At 37.1% G+C, this 20,931-nt stretch overlaps 1 protein-coding gene across 7 annotated transcripts in view; it reads left to right on the forward strand.

The window, feature by feature from the left end:
- PACSIN2 (protein kinase C and casein kinase substrate in neurons 2) overlaps positions 1–20,931 on the forward strand; it is a 61,851-nt gene that overhangs the window by 38,003 nt on the left and 2,917 nt on the right. For 3 of the 7 annotated variants that reach the window (XM_033514654.1, XM_015627584.3, XM_015627585.2), the window contains 9 exons: positions 7,749–7,905; positions 8,621–8,856; positions 9,562–9,717; positions 10,764–10,939; positions 13,392–13,512; positions 14,483–14,488; positions 15,606–15,730; positions 16,405–16,521; positions 17,512–17,708. In XM_033514654.1, the coding sequence (XP_033370545.1) occupies positions 7,812–7,905; positions 8,621–8,856; positions 9,562–9,717; positions 10,764–10,939; positions 13,392–13,512; positions 14,483–14,488; positions 15,606–15,730; positions 16,405–16,521; positions 17,512–17,708 (1,228 nt within the window). In that variant the 5' untranslated portion in view covers positions 7,749–7,811. The remainder of the gene's footprint in view (positions 1–7,748; positions 7,906–8,620; positions 8,857–9,561; positions 9,718–10,763; positions 10,940–13,391; positions 13,513–14,482; positions 14,489–15,605; positions 15,731–16,404; positions 16,522–17,511; positions 17,709–20,931) is intronic. The other 4 variants (XM_015627587.3, XM_015627589.3, XM_015627588.3 and 1 more) reach the window with 4 other exon arrangements.

The raw sequence follows: 20,931 nt of genomic DNA on the forward strand, positions 1-20,931 counted from the left end.
AGTGACAGGACAAGGGGGAATGGCTTCACACTGACAGAGAGCAGGGTTAGATTTGATGTGAGGAAGAAATTGTTCCCTGTGAGGGTGCTGAGGCCCTGGCACAGGTTGCCCAGAGCAGCTGTGGCTGCCCCATCCCTGGAAGTGTTCCAGGCCAGGTTGGGTGGGGCTTGGAGCAACCTGGGATAGTGGAAGGTGTCCCTGCCCATGGCAGGAGGGGTTAAAACAAGATGATTTTTTAAGATCCCTTCCAACCCAAGCCATTCCATGATACTTCTGGTTTGGAGTCATCTATCCAAACTAAATTTGACTGCGGTTTAGTCTAAAACTCATCCTTTTTTATATGTTAGGAATTGGTTGTTTTGTTTCTGAAGACTGCAACTTTGAATTCTGGTCTTAATCTTTCTCAAAAGGGTTAAACAGCTTTGATCAATGTATTTTGCTTGATTTGAGTAGAAAAGATGTGGTACCTCTGGAATGCCAGCTGAGTGCTTCATGCCTTAGTCACAGGAAGTAAAAAACTCCTAATCAATTTAGAAGTTGTTTTGTTACTACAGATTCTGACATTTATGCTCTTGTTACAGGTTTTTCAAGGTTTTTGACACAGTAAGTTTTTTCTTTGTTTTTAAAGTCAGCTTGCAGTTTGTTAAAATCCACCTTGTTATGTTTTGCTGCCGCAGCTGAAAGCAGTAAATCTATTTGAACTTTGTGGTACAGAAGTGACAGTCTGGCAGGGTGAGATTTCAGGTGTGTTCCCTCACATCCAAAATAGCTCAGATTTATTTACCTTCGGACTGTGCTGCAAAGCCCATCTTTTTCATAAAGGCATTTAGGAAAGAGTAAAGAAGCTGGCTGTGGGACCTAGCTGAAAAACTGACTGCAAAAGCTGTTTTTTGCTGACTATATATCTATTGAAACTAAAACACTTCTAGTTGTTAAAAGCTGATTGTTCTGTTGAGCTGATGTGATCTGTACCTGATATAATGTTGACAAGTGAACTTCAAAGCTTTTGCCATTGCTGTTAACAGAAATTTCATTGTCTTTAGGACATGAAACACTTTCTTCTTTATCAGTTTTCTGACTCTAGAAGGCTTTGGTTTCTTTTGGAACTGTCATCGCCTTTGCTATGGTTTCTTACTAAAATGTGTGAATCTAGTGTTTGTAGTTGCCTGGTAGTAGATTTACTACTCTAACCTTGCCTGGTTGCATATGTTCAGACTCTCCCTGGAGCGGTTCGATGCAGGTTACTTTATCTGTTAAGCTTTTTATATTAAGTTGCTATTTCAATACTGTTCGTGGAAATTTCCAGTTCTAGCACTGAGAGTTAAGTTCAATGCTGGAAATACAATACAAATTGTAACTTGTTTCCTCTAAAGGTTAGTATTTTTTATTACAATACAGATATTGTTATCAGGTTCTGCTTTGTGGTTGGAAAATTGTCTTGTTGAAAGGGAATTGGACAAGTTGCTGTTTGGACTTGTGTTCATATTGACGGTTTACTGTAGATGTGGGAGTCAAAAAATGTGGGTAGGTTAAGGCTTAGGCAGGGGTAGTATGTTGAATCAGAACAGCCGATATGACTGAAAGAAAAAGGCTTTAAGAATTACACGTTTGTTAAGCGTGCCAAAGAAATAGCAACAGCTTTCATAATTAAATTGAAGTGTTTTTTTCATATTTGGTAAACCCAAAATAAAACTTTAAGTTTTTTTGTCTTCTAGCAGAATGACAAATCCTTTTCAATAGAACAAATCCTTTTTTTCCCCTATAATTTCTTCAGGTGTTTAGTCAATAGAAGTACTTTGGGAGTCAGAGGATTTTGTAGATGTTATAAAATAGATTGCTTAGAGAACAAGAACTGCAAAATACTAAGAAAAGGCTTTCTGAAGAATAATTCCCACAATAGCAGTGGAGGATTTCATCAAAGTTTCAGTTGTAGTAGTGTCTTAAATTACCTAAGAAATGGAAATTTCACTCTCCTAATTTATTTTTTTTTGTCAGGCCTCAATGTACCTTGATATGTCTGGTTAAGCTCATAACTCTCTCTGAGTGCAGAAATGCTAGAGACTGAGGAATCTTGTTGATAAGCTCCAAGAAGGAATTGCTTCATCTGTGTTACGTAGCTGACAAGGATGATGTGCTTTGAGTAATCAGAGGTTGTTGCTGATAGCCTGAAGCTGGGTGGCAGCAGGTTTTCCACGGGAAAGTGGAAAATATACAATTTAAAAGCCTTTCTATTTTGTCCTCATCTATCATATGGAGTTAATAAACATTTGCTTGACTGCTGTAAATGCATCATTATCATTTAGGGCACTTTCTGCATCCAGAAATAGACCGTGGCAAAACTAGTTAGTTCCAATATTGCATTGCTTTAGTTAAACATTAGAAATGGGCGTGAGGACAATTGGCCTTCTCTTTCAGGAGTATTAGACATTTTGGAATGCCCATGAAAGATTTTAGTGTATTAATAATTAACAAAGTGTATAATAAAGTTTGCTTGTCTGTTTATTAAGCTCCAACCTTACGCTACCAAGCATATCACTATTGGGGATATATTAAATGAAAAATGCCTTGGGCAAGATGAGACCAATAGTCTTGTTCAGTTACATACCTGTGAAGGTAAGAAAGCCAGTGAGTGAGTGCTCCTAGAGGTAAAGTGAAAGTGTATGCATATCTTGCAAGGGAAGACATCAAAAGGAGCAGCTACCCTGCCTGTGGAGGCACTTATTTTAATTGAGCTCTGGGTCCCTCAAAGTGTGCATGTTCCTTATCCCCTAGGTGTGCTTCCTTATCTCCCTGACTTTTTCTGCTAACATCAGCAGTATGGAGCCCATTTATTGCAGGGGGTGTTTAAAACACGTACTTAGCCAAACAGAAATAGTCACGCTGAACAGCTGCTAAACCTGCAGCTGGGATTATTTTAGCCCTGTGAGTGATTCCCTTGGAGGACAGGACGTGGTATGCATTTTGAAGTGCTGAATACAGGACGTCTGTTGCTTTCTGAAGGATTTGCTGAGAATCCATTATCAATATGAGACTTTCAGCCTCATAAAGTGGAAGCTGATCCCCTGTGTAGTATGGATGAATCAAATTTGGCTTCTGTTTGCATTGCTATTGTCCCCTGCCCCCTCCTAACCACATAGAAAACCAACAAAACAAACCACAAGAACACCCCTACCCAAAACAAAAACCCAACCAAAGCAAGGCCCAAATGCAACACTCCGGATAAAAAATACTTGGGCTCTGAAATAATAGATTCCTGTCACATAGTTGTTTTTTAAATCTCCTCCTAACTTTGAGCAGTGGAATATTTTTCATTTATATTGCCAGTATTTGCTTTAATGGTGTATTTCCCTTAAGATTTTGTGTGTTTAAGAGCTTCCTCAGAATTTTTCTTGTAACCAGGGGTGAATTTATATGCACAAATTTAAACTTACTTAGAGCTAGTGCTCATATGTACTTGGACTGTATGTGTTAATTGTGCACCAAGATAATTATTCTTACATATAAAAACCACATAGTGGTTATACATGTTATTGCTGGTTGAAATGTTTGAAAGCTTTCTGTTTGACATAGCTGGAAAGAAATTTTACTCATGGTTAAATGGAGTGCTGGAAATAGTGTGTATCCCCATGTTGGCCAGTGGTATGTGTGGGCTTGACTATGAACCTTTAAAGCTTATTATTCTGTTTTGTGCCTAGGAGTATTTGCCCCTCAAAATACCCTTGTTGACTTTCTTTTGAATGGCTCCAGTTCATAAAGGCTGACTTGCTATGAATAAGATCTGTAAGCTTGGAAAAAGAGTTGACATCAAATCTATCTTCAGGCATTTGAAACTCCTGAAGTATTTGTGGTATACTGTTTATCCTGGCATGCTGAAATTACCTAACAGGAGTTTAGCAATAGCTGAATGTTTGCCACCTTCTGGACTGCTAATAAATTAAAGTACTCTTCTTTTTTCTTAGTGTAGCAGAAAAACCTGCAAGGTGTGTTTAACACTCTAGACTTTTGTGCTGCTCTGTGAATATGCATTAAAATTTAAGAGTCTAAGAGTAAAAGTAAAGGAGCCTACATAATATAGGACTCTCCCTTTGTGTTTAGTGCTGCAAAATTGTAGAATAACAAGGTTGTAAACTCTTAGATATCCCCACTAAAGTTCCTATCAGTGACAGTGCTTGGCTCCCTTGGTCCAAGGAAAGCTGCCTGCACTGCCAACTATAGGATTATCAGTGCCTTATCACAGGGTGCCTCTGTGTTTTTTCTGGATGTTAACAGATACCCTGAATATTAGATTTGGCAGACGATTTGAGGTGCCTTTGCTGTGCTCATGCTGGAGAGGAAGTTGTAAAATCAGAAGGAATGGTTTCTTGATTAAGCTACATGGAGACCTGTAAGAGAGAAATGGGGCAAAATAAGATCAACTGAGGTTTATTAGTAGCATAACTCAGTATTTTTTGCAGTGGAAAAGGGTTAAAACTGATGGTTAGTTCAAATTAGAACAGGTAGGGAAAGTGACACAACACTATGAATCACAATCTTCCCAGAATGGACTGATTGCATCAAAAAAACGTGATCATTATAGTGGTCTTTTTAAGAAACAAACCCTTGATTATTTTGAAGTGTTTCTGACATCTAAGGGTAAACAGCAACTGAATTTGATATTGTGAAATAAACTATCCCTTTCAGATGGAAGTAGTTTTGATGTTAAAATGAAAGTGGGATATAGCTTTTAAATATCTATTTTACTTTTTGAAATTGTAAGAAAGTTTGTAATCTTACAATTCACTTTCCTGAAACAAACATTTTATTTGTAGGACATGAAAACTTTTAACTTCATGTCATAACTTCATTCATGTCTTAGTCGTCTGATGTCTGTTTAGCAGGAAGTAGCCCAATGCTCAGAATGATCAGGAAATTATTCTAACTAGCAAAATCATCTATGTTCATGCACTGTACAGGGCTAATTGAGAAATCTGAAAATTTCCAGGCATTATGTAAATATGGCTCTGACTGAAATAAAGGAGCACAGAATTTTCTGTTTGTGTGGCTCCTGGTCAGTTGCTATAAATGAAATAATTCTTCATTTGTCATTTCCTCAAATACTTCTTGTGAAGGGGAAAGAGGAAGTCTTGCAGAATGTTTGCCCATAAACTGGAGAAAAGAGTCTTGAATAAATAATGTACAACATCATGTTTTCCAGAGTTCCAGGTGTCTTGAGTGTGTTTCTAAGTTTTTCATTTATTGTTTCAACCTATCTACAGTTAATCTAGTAGTTCCTTGGCCACATAAAGACTGAAGTTCTGTTCACTTTACTTGGCTCTGTGGCCTAAGGACTTGCGTCTCAAATCTTGTGTCCTACAGTGGCAGGCTGCACATCCCACATTTCTAAAATGTATCATGACATTGCAGTGTCCATAACTTAAAATGCAATTTTTAAAAGAGACCACTAGGTTTTCAACACGTTAAATGCCAAGTTATATAAGCTATGTTCTCTGCCATAGAACACAGAAAAAAATGTTGTCTTTCCAAAATTCTAGCATTCCTCATAGGGCAAATTTTAGTGTAAAAGGCTTTCTTTGCAATACTTGGTTATTTTCTAGCAGCGTAGGCTTGGTGGTTCCTCTTCATTCTAAACTGTGATGCTCAGTTCCTTCACTCCTCCTGTTAGGAGGAGGAGGAGGTTGGGTGAATTATCTGTGGTGCGCATGCAGCTCTTTAAAGGTGCCCTTATGTGATAGCAGCGAATGGACCATCACAGGTAAGCTCAGTTCGGTTCCCTGAATACCCGCCTGAAATATTGCAACTGCTAAATGCTACCATGAGGTTAGAGTTTGCCCAGACAATGCAAAATGAAAGGATCAAATATACCACAAGGCAGACAGCTCTCATCCAATATTAGTATTTAAAATGCAAATTTAATAGTGAAAATTTATGAAAGGAAATGTTTGTGCTACACACATAAATCCCTGGGCACCTAACTGGAGACACAAATTGATGTTAATATAAGGCTTCTGTAATCTAACATAACCTGTTCTGAAAGTCTGCTTGACTGTGAACCTACAGCTGGAGTAATTTTGAGTAGATGAATGATTTGTCTTTCATTACAAAGACTATAGATATTCTTGGAGGTATTTAACTCCCTTAACACTTTGATGACGTATTATAACTGCCTACTTCTCCATTTCCATTTCTCCTGAAAATAGAAGGTTATTTTTCATGCTTTCTTGGTAACAGATGCAATCAGTTGACATGGATGTATTGACTATCTCTGGTAGCTACTTCTCTTCAGTTATGTTGTAGCTATGTTTAAATGTACAGGGGCTGTGTGTATGCATTTGTTTACACGATTTAGGCAAATCAGTGGCTGCTAACTAATGCCTTACTTAGATGCTAACTAAATTACTTTGATCTGTTGAAGTGGATCTATTCCAAACCAAAAAAAAACATTCTCAGATGAATACTTTGAAGCCACTCTCTAAGAGAAATGGTTTTGTCATGTCATTGATGGCTTTGATTTTATTTTTTGCCCAGATTTATTGAGAAGACCTAGCATATGTCTGTATTTATTGGTATTTCTCCAGCATTTAGTATAGGGATTTTTTCCCCTTTAAATAGTATTTCCTTGTATACCATTTTTCTCAAGCAAATGGCTTGCATGTACATCTGCTGAAAAAATTCTGAATAAACGTGAACCTAAAAGTTGGATGTTTTTCTCTAGGTCAGATGTGAAACAGATATTATTCAAATGTAAAAATGACTAATGCACTTGGAGTATTTGAATATTTAATCTACTGTCTTGTTACTAATCTTTGGTTTTCAGTCAGGTTCTTATGGCAGATAAGAAACTGGCTGTGATATTTTATAGGCTGTGCAAGTTCTCTTAACAGAGCTCTTAGGTCTTGTTTAATATTTACAAAAGCCAACCTGAGTGACCTTGAATTAAGTGGAAATGTTACTCTGGGAGCAGTGTAAGGCTTCTTTTCCTTTCAGACATTTAGCTTTGTTATTCCATGTTGGTGTGTGCACAAGAGTGAAAAGGGAGTGTTAGTTATATAATGGATGTTCGTTACATAGGGTGCATTTTGCTCCATGTCCTCATTTTATTGTAGCTTGTACTGTGAGCAACTGTGGGGTTTTTTTTCATCTGTATTTACAATTCTAAGTATGGTAACTCCATGTCATTGCTGTCAGTATCTTCCCACACTAAATTCTAGAGTATGCTTTGGAAATAATTGCTGTCTGGTTTGTCAGCAGTGACCGCATTCTTAAAAGCTGTTATTATGGTTGATAGAGATGTTGCAATGCTCCTTTGCAAGTCTGTGCAGTTTTGTTAATCCTGAAAGATTGAATACAGCATAAAATTAAGGTATTAGGTACTTGATAAACATTGAAGAGGGAAAGATATACTCTATTACTTCTCTTAATTTTCTCCACTATCTAGAACATTAGCAAGAAATAATAATGCAGAACAATTATGGTGACTGCCCATAATCACATTGCACTCTCAATAAAATATAATATAGCTTTCACTTTTTAAATTAATGACTTTTTTTTTACAGGGGAACTTGTAGCCTTTGTTGTGTTGTTGCAGTTAGGTTTTATGATTAATTGATTTAAGATAAATGAACCTGATTCAATAATTGATTATTTCCTGCTGTATTATCTTACTCTTAGTTTACAGTATTCATGTTACTTAGAGATTTGTCTTGTTTTCAGACCTTTCAAGCAGAAATTAAGTCTTTGTCTCTTGGTAGGTTGGAAATTACAAGAGAACAGTAAAACGAATTGATGATGGCCATAGACTTTGCAATGATCTTATGAATTGTATTCATGAGCGGGCACGGATAGAGAAGGTCTATGCTCAGCAGCTCACAGAATGGGCTAAAAGGTGGAAGCAACTTGTGGAGAAAGGTAATGCTGAGTTTGAACTCTGACAACTTTCTCAAATGGAAAAAAATGTGTATCTTTGTTTTGGTAAGTACGAAGCAGAAATACAGTATCTTTTAGCCTAAAATGGAGTCTTTGCAAGAGGCTCAGTAATGTGACAAATGACTAAGAACTTTTTGATAAAAACTGAACCAAGGAGAGCCCTGCTCTTTTGCAAGTTTACTTGTTTCTTGCTGAAGCAGATGGATCTACTGAGTACTAGAGAACTGTCTGTTTCTAGATAATTACCAGTACAGTTTGAAAAGGGATTCTGAATAACAAGGGGGCAGTGACTGTGGGGGAAAGACTAGTAATTAAGGACCTAGGCATTGCTCTAATGGAAGGCTAAGCTGATGCTATTTAATATATTCTGCAGTAGTTTGTGTACTTCCATGGTTATTCACCCTTCAAAAAGTATGTTGAGAAACTGAAGGCAGTTCAAAGGGGAGCTCATATGTGGAATACTGAGAATTGTGGTACTGGGGGTAAGGACTCCAGACTAAATGAATTTATTTTTTTTCTGGTCTAAAAGTTTGTAATACTCTAAATTTATACAAAAATAAATTTTTCCCTTTTCTAGGTTTGCATCACCATTGCTGTTTACAAGTGAATATAAGTCAATAGTTTCAGGTAGTTTCTTGGGAATATAAGTTCCATGGGAGTGATGGTTACTGAGAATGATACTTTTTGTTGTGTTTAGGCCCACAGTATGGAACAGTAGAAAGGGCTTGGTGTGCTTTTATGTCAGAAGCTGAAAAAGTGAGTGAACTACATCTAGAAGTAAAAGGTTCACTGATGAATGAAGATTTTGAAAAAATCAAGAACTGGCAGAAGGAAGCCTTTCATAAACAAATGATGGGAGGATTTAAGGAAACCAAAGAAGCAGAAGATGGATTTAGGAAAGCTCAGAAACCTTGGGCAAAAAAGCTGAAAGAGGTACAGCAGTAGATTATGTATTAGATATCCTGTGTTATAATGTTTCAAATCTCTTTAAGGGAGTAAACTCCCTATTCTTTCTGCTGGACCCTCCTTTCTCTTAAAGATCTCTTGCTTTCTGTCCTCTTCTGAAATAAATATTTTTCTCTTGATCTCTCCTAATCTTGGTGAGTTCAGTGAAAATCTGGAAAAAGTGGAATTTAAGCTGTCATTTGAACAGTATCTTATTTCATGCAATTGAAAGTTACAAGTTGCTCAAATAAATGAGGGTAAATGTGTTTGTGGGTTTTTTCCCCTCTCATATAACATTATTCTTAAGTAACAGGTTGGTAGAAGAAGGGGGTGCAGGTGAACATGAGCACGAGGGAAAAGCATTTAGTCAGGACTTTCTATAAACCTTTTATTGAGTCACTTATCTAAGTGTATTCAACACTTAGTATTCAACACTGACTCTAAGTATTCAGCACTCCTCTAAGCTGTATGAGTGACATTTCTTGTGTGGTGAAAATGCTCCAAAAATTTCCTTATGTTGATTCTAATGTGTTGTTCATTCTTTGGCCTAAATGAAAACAATTGCCCACCCAAAAAAAGAAAACATCCTGAAAAAAACCCTGACAGTTTCTTCATTGCAACATGATTTTATGGCTAAGGTTTTGTGGTTGCTGTAGACTGTTCCAGATGCAAAGACTTAAAACTCTTTTGTAGGTGGAAGCTGCAAAGAAAGCTTACCATGCTGCCTGCAAGGAGGAGAAGCTGGCTATATCCAGAGAAACAAACAGCAAAGCTGACCCAGCACTGAATCCTGAACAGCTCAAGAAATTACAAGACAAGGTGGAGAGAAGCAAACAAGATGTACTAAAGGTATACTGGATGTTTTTTTAACCTGTAGCTTGTGCATATTTAAGCTCTTTTTTCCTCCTGAATATGCTGTGAACACCAGTTTGCATAGATCTGTCAGTTGCAGTCCTGTACCAAACTTTAGTTTTCTCCCAAGGATGTGTACTTGCTGAATTTTTCTTCTCTGAAAATGAATAATGTATGGCCTCTATTTAATTTAAGTTCTTTCAGCAAGGAAACTAAGCACAGTAAGCCAAGAAACTTCTAGGGCAGAGTTCTACTTATTTTCTAGTGAGAGCTGAGCTATTTCACTTGAGAATCTGAGAGACAGATGCCTAAAACTTGCTGACAACTAAATATGTCATCATTTTTTAATGCAAAATGCATTTTTTTAAAAAAATGAAGCTGATATAATCCACTTAAATAAATGCTGTTCTGTTGCACAATTTGCTTTATCTCTTCAGTGGGCTGCAGCTGAGAGGCTTTTAATGTGTGATTCCTCAAGGATGTCTTTTTCCTTTGAGAATGCTGTTCTGGGATCTGGAATGTTGTGTTCCACCAGCTGGGATCTTTTAATTTCTGCCTATGGACTACTCCTGTAAATTAGTGCAGTCTGAGGTTGTATCTGTTAGCAGAGCTCACAGTGTGTGCAATATATATTCACAAGGATGTACACAGTGTTTGGGGTTTTGGTCATAACTCACAGTGCAATGTGTAAATTACTAAAGAAAAGATAGCGCTTTAAAAGATCTCCAAATACCTTCAATGAATTGAAAGACATTCTGCTCTAATTTACTGTGTAGCTCCTTTGTTTTTTACCTTAATGTTACATTAACATTTGTCATGGTTTCTGTTAAAAAGCCAAAGAATAGGCTTGGAGGTTTATTGGAACTGTTTCCTCAGTTTACTTAGATAAATCTCATTGTGCCCTAAGGTGGGTACAATGGTTGTGAGAGGAGATTGGAGCTCAGCAACTTCTGGTCTAAACCTCAGTCATTACTGCATTGATAAGTCTATATTGTAAGGCAGTAATAAAATATATTGCTAACTGTCTGTTTTTGTACCCCCAGACAAAAGAAAAGTATGAAAAATCACTGAAAGAATTAGATAATGCTACTCCTCAGTATATGGAGAACATGGAGCAGGTATTTGAACAGTGCCAGCAGTTTGAGGAGAAACGGTTGCGGTTCTTCCGAGAAGTGTTACTGGAAGTTCAGAAACACCTTGATTTGTCCAATGTTGCAAGGTAAAACTGTAAGACTTCAAAATTAATGCTTAATACACTTTTCTGTGAAAAGTAATAAATGCTTCGATTAGATCAGAGTTCTGATTTCTTTCTAATGTGTTGATTCAGTTTGAAAGTGTAAGTGAAAGAGATTAATGCTTTGTTTTGTCTAAAACGAGATTAGCACCTATCTCTAACATTTGCCAAAACCAACAAACCTTAATTCTTGTGGTATTTTATAATCAAATATGTTCCAGTTAGAAAGGATTCAGTGCTTAAAAAAATGCTGGATCAAAGATTGGGAAAAGAGGGTTTTGGTGTATTATGTGTCTTGTATGTTTATTGGAGAACAAACTAGAATCTATTAGTGCAGGACAGCATGAAATTTATAGTCAATACATTTATTGTTAAAATATTAGAGCTCAGTAATGAAATTACCTTAAAATGGGGATAAATTTAATATCCATAAGTTAACCACTGCTGAACTCTTGTCCATCTTAATTTCAACTTTTGTATTTCAAAGTCTGCTCTTTATACTGTCATATGTATCAAGCATGCCTTGTATTTTGTTCTTTCTGCGTGAGCCTTCACCATATTCCAAGAAAGCTAAACTCTTGCTAGGGAGTTCCAGACACAGGAATACGCACAGTGAGTGCTGTAACCATGGTGGTATTTTACATCCCACTTATAACAGCAGAGGTCATGTGCACTGTGGTTAGCACTTGAAGTGCAAGGAGAAAAGGAAGAGCAGAATTTGGTTTTAACCTGAACAGTGTCACAAACTGTCACACAACTGTTAATGATGGCATGAGAGAAAGGGGTAACATAGAGGCAAGAACAAAAATAGAGCAAGCAATAGGTAAGGGCAAAACCACTTATTTTGGTATCATTGCATTTTGGGTTGCTTCAAACTTCTCATGGAACTGCTGTGGGAGTTAGGTTCTTTTTACTCTTTTTCTTTTTACTACTTTTTAGTGTAGATAGATGGTAGAATTGCTTCCCATTTAATTCAGTTTCATCAGATTAAAGGAAACTACAAAACAGAAATAAATGAGAAATAGTTGACTTAATGGACGAAGTTGGGGGAAGACCACAGAAAGTGACCAAGTGGAGAGACAATGATTTCCTTTTAAGATACTTAGAATTCCAGAACTGGTCATAATAAGGTGCAAACAAAGACCAGAACTATTAGGGTGAAACTAGGGGAAAAACAGCTATAGCTGTTTATCTATTTTGTTATCTTTGCCTGTTTCAGTAGAAAGATATCTTGATTTTTAAATTTAATGATGCTAAAGAGCACAGTTCAGAAAATAGCCTGACACATTTTCCAGAGATGTAGACCAAAAGTTTATTGTTGATTTAACTGATGGCTAGTAAGCCATTCAAAATGATGTATTCCCTTTCTCAAAATACATGCTTCTCTATTGCTTAAATACATTGAAATGACTGCTGGTGTAGGAAAAAACCCATACCACATATATGTTAAAGCACTCAAGTGTTATATAGAAAGTGAGAAATGGGGAAGTGTTATTTGAGAAAGTTTGACTCCTTGATGATGTAGCACTAATGAATTCTTATTCTAAATTTTGTATGATTTGGTCTGGAAGGATTTTTGCAAATTCTCTACCTTGAGTATAGTAACATCTTAACTATATATAAAATAATACCATAGCAGTTCTGTGTCATCTATTTTAAGCCTTGTGATTGTTGTGTTGAAATCTTTTTGTACTCCATATTGCCCTGTATTGGTGGCTTTGTTGTAAATGTACAATCATGCACATTACCAGTGTGATTCACATTCCAGTGAATGGACTGGGATCAGGGGATAAGAGCATGACTTCTCTTAATGAAAAACAAGTAGACTTAAGAGATAAGAAAAAGTAGTGAGGTTCTTTTTCAGTGTTTGATATAAATAGTGCAGTTAGTAAAATCAGAGAATACCCAAACTAGTAAAAGCAGTTAGCAGATATTATACCTGCATAGGAAAATGTGTAACCCATTCACTTCTGCTTCAGCTTTGGGGATTTTGTTTTTATTATTGCTTACAATTCTCATTGGACTAAGGGAGAAGTTTTCACAGAGTCCTAGGGACTTAGCACAAAACTGCTTTCTACTTTGTCTTGTAGATAACCTCTGAAATTCAAGAAACCTTGAGACTGCAGTTCAGTAGTTTAAATACAGTCCTATATATATACATTTATTTTAATGACAGCCAATTAACTTACACAAGAGTCATAGTTTTAAAATCTGGTAAACAAAGATTTTATGGTGGAGTGAACTTTCAGCAAGATTACTTGTTGGGCTACTCTTCCCTTTTTACAGGCAGTAACAGTAAATCTGTCAGATTTTAAAAGTCTATCTTGCTATAAGTTTTTTCAATACTATTGTGAACTTTCAAATATTTTTTTTAAAAATAGGGATTTGCCATGATTCTAAATGTTACACTAAATTAGAAGACAAATTTTTTTTGCAGTTACAAAAATATCTACCGTGAACTGGAACAGAATATCAAAACAGCAGATGCTGTTGAAGACTTGCGGTGGTTTAGAGCTAATCAAGGTCCAGGGATGTCAATGAATTGGCCTCAGTTTGAGGTAAGGTCACAGTACTTAAGCCCCAGAATTGTTTTGTCTATTTTTTTCCTCTTTGCTTTTTGTAATATTTCTTTCTGGTGTAATTCTTAACTTCAAGCTTCCAACACTGAATCTTTTTGTTTTACGAGACATAGTAGTTTTCTTATCTCAATATTCATTGGGCTCTTTTCATCCCGCAACTTTTGAAGGTAATTATGTTGGGTACCTGTTTAAAGAGAAAATGGGTAAACCAGAAAGCTACAATGACTTTTTTTAAGCTTAAGTCATTGCTGAAGTTGTTAGCCATTGTTTAGTTGACACATCTCTGACACCTGTATATGTTATCCTTTATGTTTTACTTCTTCCCTTTGGTGGCAGACTTCAATTTGAATCTCATTGCTCATAGCAGATAATTGTAGTGTATGCTGCAAAGATGCTGAAAAAGTCTGAACTAAACAGTCAAAATTTGAAAATTGGTATTTAAAATTCAATTTTAAAAAAGCCACCTTTACCCAGTTGGTCATTTTATTGTTGGATGCCATTTTCAGAAGAAAAGAGTTTTTCTAAGTATTGTTCTGTAAACATAGCCTACAATAAATAAGCACAAAAAGGTGTCAGTGCAGATCATACTATTTGTGTATGATAGCTGGAAGTGGAATGAGTTGGACCAGCATCATGAGTCTAGTTGAAATAAGTTCCAGAGATTAAATTGATGGAGTGGAAGCATAAACTCTGGAGTGTTTTGCTGTTCCCTTATTAACCATAAAGGAAAATAGCACTGTTTTTAAAATACTGAGTAACTTTACATTAGATGTTTGAGGAAGAAGATTCATTATCATACCGTAGAATTGCTTCGCCTGAAACACTGAAGAGCAGTTACTTCTGTGTGGGGAAATTACTATCCTTTTTTCTTAAACATTATAATTAACAAATTAAATGTTCCTCTCACTGTTTTTGTAATCAAGTTTTTTTCTTGTTTACATGCTACAAGGATGACGTAAGTAAAAAAGTCATGATGAAATGACTATGAAATTGCATTGTAAACTGCAAATATGTGTAGGTCAGTGGTCTTTAAACTGTGGTAACTCAGAAATACAATGTGTATTTTACAACGTTAAAATAATGAGGTGTTTGAAGAACGTGCAGAAAACACTGGACTGACTGTGCTACATAGGAGTAATAGCAACTCTGAAAACTTCCATTTCCTGATAAAAATATTGGTCTCAAAATGCCATCTTTTGTATAGAAAACTCTCCTGACTTTTTTTTTTAAACTTTAAGACTTCTGTGAGGAAACATGTCTCAGCATGGGGTGTTTGCTTGCTTCCAGTTTGTTTTCTCTTGGTTCCTTCTTTGTATCAGGTGTATTTAGTATAACAGGAAATCAAAGCTTAACTTTGATTTGATGCAGGAGTTGTGTTTAGGTCTCACCATGCCTGCCCCATCTGCCTCTGAATGGTTCAAAACATCAAGGAGGGTCTACAAGTGACATCATCTGTCTTGTCAATACTTGTGTTAATTTGAGCCTTAACTCCTATAGATTGCTTTTTAGGACAATGAATTTCACTAAATCCAAAGTGAAGTACCTTAATGGCTTAAATCTTAGGCACATATTTAAATTAGCTTCTTCTTGTAAGTCATCTGAGAGTGTTTCCTGAGAAGTAAGCCCTGTCTTACAATACCTTTTTTTAATGGAATGTTAGTTACCTTTTAAAGCCAGATATCATTGCATTATTTGAAACTGTGAGCTGTCACAGTATATCTTTTAAATATCTGTACTGGCCAGCTCTTTTGATTTCTCCAGTTCTGTGCCAGATGTCTGGTATTTTAAGTCTTTTCAGGGGGTTTAGAATACTAAACAGGGAAGTACAGGTAACCTTGGGATTTTGTGAGTAGCACAGATTTGCTGCATTTTGCATTTGCAGCAGTTTGCAGCATTGCTGGAGTAGGAACTAGATGAGAATCATAAATGAAACATTTAGAGTGACTCATCTTTAGTAATTACTGGTAGTGTTGTCTATATAGATATATGTTCCATAACTCCATTATGTGAATTAAATGTGATAATTACTTGTTCAATTGAATTTCTCAATCACGTTTTTCATTCATTGGTAGGAGTGGTCTGCAGACCTGAATCGCACTCTTAGTAGAAGGGAAAAGAAGAAGGCTTCTGATGGAGTGACTCTGACTGGTATTAATCAGACGGGAGACCAAGTTTCACAGCCTAACAAACATAGCAGGTAGCTTTTTTTATGCCTAAAAACAGTAATTGGAAAAAATTGTTGCCTTCAAATACACATAATACAAATAAGCTCTACAGGATCAAAGTCACTGTTCAATCAAATGATAATTATCTGTGAACATTTTTAGAGATGTCTCTGCACTTCACAAATTAATTTGGGAATTATTCTTTATTTTATAGCTCTCTTTCTATTGGGAGCTGAAAGAAACAAAGCTTCATGAGAAACTGAACTTTCTGTACCTGATCTGGTGGTCTCCTCCACCTTCCCATCTCCAGAAATAACAATAATACTTCGAAATCTTAGTTTGCAAAACATTTATTCACATAAGAATTCTGAATCTGATTAATACAAAACTGTTAACGTCAACTGCGTTAAAAAGAAATTAAGCTCGCCAGAAAAATTGCATTTCCTTTTATTGCAGGCAATAGAGAAAAAGAAACTGTGGTCTACAAAGGATATTCTAATTGTGAAGGAATGCTCCATATGTGAGACTTTCCAAGTTTTCTTGAGCCTTATGCTGCATTTGATAGATATTTTGATTTTGTTTAGTTGTTTATTAATTTTCTTTGGCTGAAGGAGGGATCTGCTAAGAAACTGCTTAGTGGGACACCAATGACAGTGTTCTCTCATACAGATAGGGTCACCATAATGCTTTTTCTTTTCCAAATTAGCAGTCTTAGTGTCCAGAGTAACACAGTGCAGTCAGTACAATCAAGTTACAATCCCTTTGAAGATGAAGAAGATACTGGGAGTACTGTCAGTGAAAAGGAGGACAATAAGATCAAAAAGTTGGTGAAATGTTGTTTTTTAATTGTTTTCACATTTCCACTTTGTCTATCCAAGGTTTTCTATTTTTGGTTTCTATAACACTATGCTGGTCAGTGCATGAAGTGTTTTTAAGCAGTTGTGTAAGCAACACTGTAACCTAACTTGTCTTTCCTAGCAGATGCCGTATCTGTTGCTTGATCTTTGGTTTCAAACTACTGTGGTTATTGGCAGTTGCTAACAGAACTGCTGTTCCTTTTTTTCCCCTTCCTTTCCCAGTCCTATAAAACATTACAACTGATGTGTTTTTCTAGTGAAACTGCTTCTGGAGCTTTACTGCTCTGTGTCTTCTCTCTGAATAAATCTGCTTTTAAGATGCTTTCTTTTTTTGTTTAGGACCTTCTTGAGCAGCTGCCTGTTGCTTCAGTGTACACTCTAGGGCTGTTCCACTCTCTTAACGGGCATGTGCATGCTGAACAATGAACTTCCCTTTAAATGATCAAGTTGTTGCAGTATAATGAAGTTTTGTATTGGTGGATTGCAATATAGAAAAAGTGTTGGAAGTTATTGTAGAGGTGCATAGAGGTTTGGGAGGAAGATTCTGCAAAGCAATTTAAATGTTTTACCTAAACCAGATAATCCCTCTCATTGACTATGGCATCCCTTTCACCTTTCCAGAGTAAATAGTCCCATGGATTATGTGGATTATATTACAGATATTATATATATTATATATTATATAGAGAAGTATTTTGAGTTTGTAGGGAGATTGATGTGTGTTGGTTTTGCCTTTTTGTAACTTTGTAAATGCATTGCAAGAATGGTTTGTTTTGTTTTTTTGTTTTTGTTTTTAGTGAGGCATTATCAGTTAAAGATAGATGGGAAGATACCAGAAAGAAAGTTTAAAAACTGAGCCTTAGAGTGGAGTTTAAGCATATTTAGGGGAATCTTAGTGGTATTTCTAGTCCCCCATTTTAAGAGGAGAAAATAATAATTTCAACATTGATTTTCAGTGTTAGCAGCTATGAGAAAAACCAAAGCTACCCTACAGATTGGTCTGATGAAGAGTCCAACAACCCCTTCTCTTCCACTGATGCAAATGGAGACACCAATCCCTTTGATGAAGATACCCCTCCTGCCATGGAGGTGAGAGTACGTGCACTCTATGACTATGAGGGCCAGGAGCAGGATGAGCTCAGCTTTAAAGCTGGTAAGTTTGCAACATTTACTTTAAAATATTTGTCAGGAAGGAGAAAGGCAGGGGATTTTTTTTTCTCTTCAGTTTTTATTTTGTGAAGTCACCTGTTTCTCTGGATCCTGTCTAACCATTATCCCTCCTGACAGTGCTTTTTGGTATTCCCTGTTTGGCAGCACTGAATCCTAAGCTTTTTTGAATGTGTTGGGCTGCCTCTGAGATATTCCTTTCATATCATCTTAAGTGAAACAAAATGACCTGCAGAACTGAAATTTCTCTCCTTTTTCTTCTTGCGTGACAGTAACAGCTGCTGCTTTTTAGCTGTCTGGAAATGCCAACCCTACAGAGCTGTTTTTTAAAGGAAAATACTACAGCAGCTAATCTTGAAACTCTATTAAATCAACAGACAGCTTCTCTGTTTAAATGGAAAGCATCCAATTTTTGGCATCCAACTTTCTGCAATGCTAACATTTTAGGGTTGAATATTTAGTCATGGACAGATACTTTTTTAACTGTCTCTTTTCAACCCTCTTCACTGTATGTTAAGCACAGGAAATGTGTTCACCTGTTTTATTTTAGTCCTGTGTCATATTAGGGTGACTCGGTATTCTGGAGTATGGCCCGGCTAGCTCCATGATGAGGTTTCTCTTCACTCCAGTTTCGAGCCAGCGTATGTTTGTGGGGTTCACTGATTTCTTTCAAGAACCCAAGTCTATAGAGCGAGTAAAGAAATCAGGGGGGGGACTCTCTCTCTGGTTTGCATTCCCAGTTTATTTCTGTGAAGGGGAATCCAAGGGACGAGAGACCAAGGATTTGGGGGTCTGGGGGGTCTCTTTTAACAGGGTTTCTCGGAGGGAGGGAACATCAGAGAAAGAACCAATTATTTTCTCAGTTAGTACATCTTACAAACTTTCTACAAATCAAGGTTACACACACCAAGATAAGAAATAACAGACACCAACTTCTTCAAATGCCCACAAAGATGTAGGAGTCTTCTTCCCAGAGGGGCAGAGGGGGGGAGAGAGGGGGGGCTTGGTTTCCTGGCAACACAGGGGGGAAAGGAAGGGAAGGGAAGGGAAGCATGCCCTCTCAGCTTCCATAGCTCAGAGGCATTCTGGGACAGGAAAAAGTTACAAACTTCCGTGTTGGAAAGAAGGGTTCTCTTCTCCCAACTCCATGTTTTCCTGGGCTAAAGAAACTTCAAGCAGCTGGAAATGCCAGCAGGGTCTTCTCTTTACTCTAACCGGCCTCTCGGCGTGGAGCCGAGGAGAAAAACTTCGGTAACCATGGTAACTTGACACCAGGTAAACAGGGGAAAGAAAAGCTGGGGGGTAGAAATCACAACTAAAAAATAGGAAAAAATACATTTCAGGCTATCAATTACAACATTAGGGTATACTTAGTATGCCTCTTCCTTCCTCAGACATTGTATCTCCCTTGAGCCCTAAGCCCTTTTTTCCCTCACTGTTACAGGAGAGAGCAGAAGAGATGGCAGCTGATGGGGGGAGACCCGTCACACAGTTTCCACACACAGGAAGGTGCCATCAGGGTGTGATGGCTGCACACCACAGATGCAGCTGCCTCCAGCTGAAATCTACCTCCTGTTCATGACTGTTCATGACTTTCAAGCTGAAATCTACCTCCTGTTCATGACTGTTCATGACTTTCAAGCCAGTTGTTCAACTGTTTTGCCTAAAGTTGCAGGAGACATTTCCCAACCAGGAAGTCCAGAACAATATTGCAGGAGTAGTTTAGCAAAAGCAAACTTCACTTTGTGCAAATGAGAGAGATAGATACTCTTTTGTCTCTTTTCCCATTTGCTTGTCATTTAATACCATCTCCTGTAATTCCCAGATTAATTGTAATAGAAAAACAGCATTCAAGTGTTGAAAAGAAACTCCAGGAAGCTTTTGGTTCTGCCTCCCTTTCTGCTGGGGTTAGTAAGAAGTGTGCTATTTCTCTACCACCTGCTGTGGTTCTTAGGTAGATGTTAGGGCTAAAAGTTAGGAAACCAGTCCACGTCATAGCTAATCAGGGAACTGCAGGATGTCTGTTCTGCTGATGGAGAAGGGTGGTCCTCAGAATAGTGTGTCCCCAGGTCATACTCTAAATGCAGTTTCTGCTTTCTGAACCAAAACACCCCCCAGCCCAGGTGGTGGTGCTCTGCCTTTAATTCACCACCTTCCTTTTTCATTAGTGAAAACACTGAACATCTAACTTTTCTTCTTTGTAGACAAGTATTGTAGGCTCCCAGAGTGGACAAATAGGTTATTTGTGAATTTTGCTGAATTGTGCCCTGACAGAAGTATATAGTAACAAAACATCTGGTACTTTCTGTGGAATGCACACAAGCTAAAAGTTACTTCTCGTTCTATATATAGACTTTTACTGCTCCTTTTCTTCTAAGCAGGGGACGGAAGCATGCTAATCCTCTTGAAATACATCTGTGGTACCTGTGAAACAGCAAGGGTTTAAAGCAATAAAGAGTCTTTCCTTGGCAAAACTATGCAATGTTTATATACACAGATGTAATGGTAAAATAAAAAGTTAGGTGTTCTGTGCTGGAGTACCAGCTGCCTCACTTGCATTAAACCATTGAACCAAGTGGCTCTCAGTGTGTGAGGTCTGTAGAAATAAAGTAGAAGATGTATGAACTGTGAGATATACACAGACTTCATTTTAGAAGAGTTCAGTACTTTGAAGGAAGAGCATTAAAGAGTGTTACAACACGAAATTATGGCATTGATACAATTGTAAAAAAGGGATGATGTGCTAGACTATGAATCCCCTTACAGATGCTGAATTAATAGGATGGGTGCTTAGTTTTTAGGCAGAAGTGTTAATGTGACTAGCTTTACACTGAACATAAAAAAAACTAAGGAAAAGAGCTCACTAGGTCAGGTGGGAGCCAATTTAAAACTTAGCCAATCCTGTGTTCCTATGTAGATATCCCTAGGTTTCTAAGCAGCTGTCAACAGACGATTAATGCATATTAAGGGCTTGTTCAAATGTACATGGAATTTGGGTATTCAAAGAATTTACCTACAAAATGCTTCTAAATACATGTTACAGAATATATGCTCTGCACAGTGTCCGTTAAATGTACTTTAATACACGAAACTCATTTTTTTAGTGGAGTACCTTTACATCTGGTGTTTTTTGATTGGTTTTTTGTTTGTTTGTTTGTTTCTTGGCAAACAGCTATGGGAGGCTTCCAAACAGCAGGAATAACTTTATT

This window comes from Parus major, chromosome 1A (genome assembly GCF_001522545.3).
Source record: "Parus major isolate Abel chromosome 1A, Parus_major1.1, whole genome shotgun sequence".
Lineage (NCBI taxonomy): Eukaryota > Metazoa > Chordata > Aves > Passeriformes > Paridae > Parus > Parus major.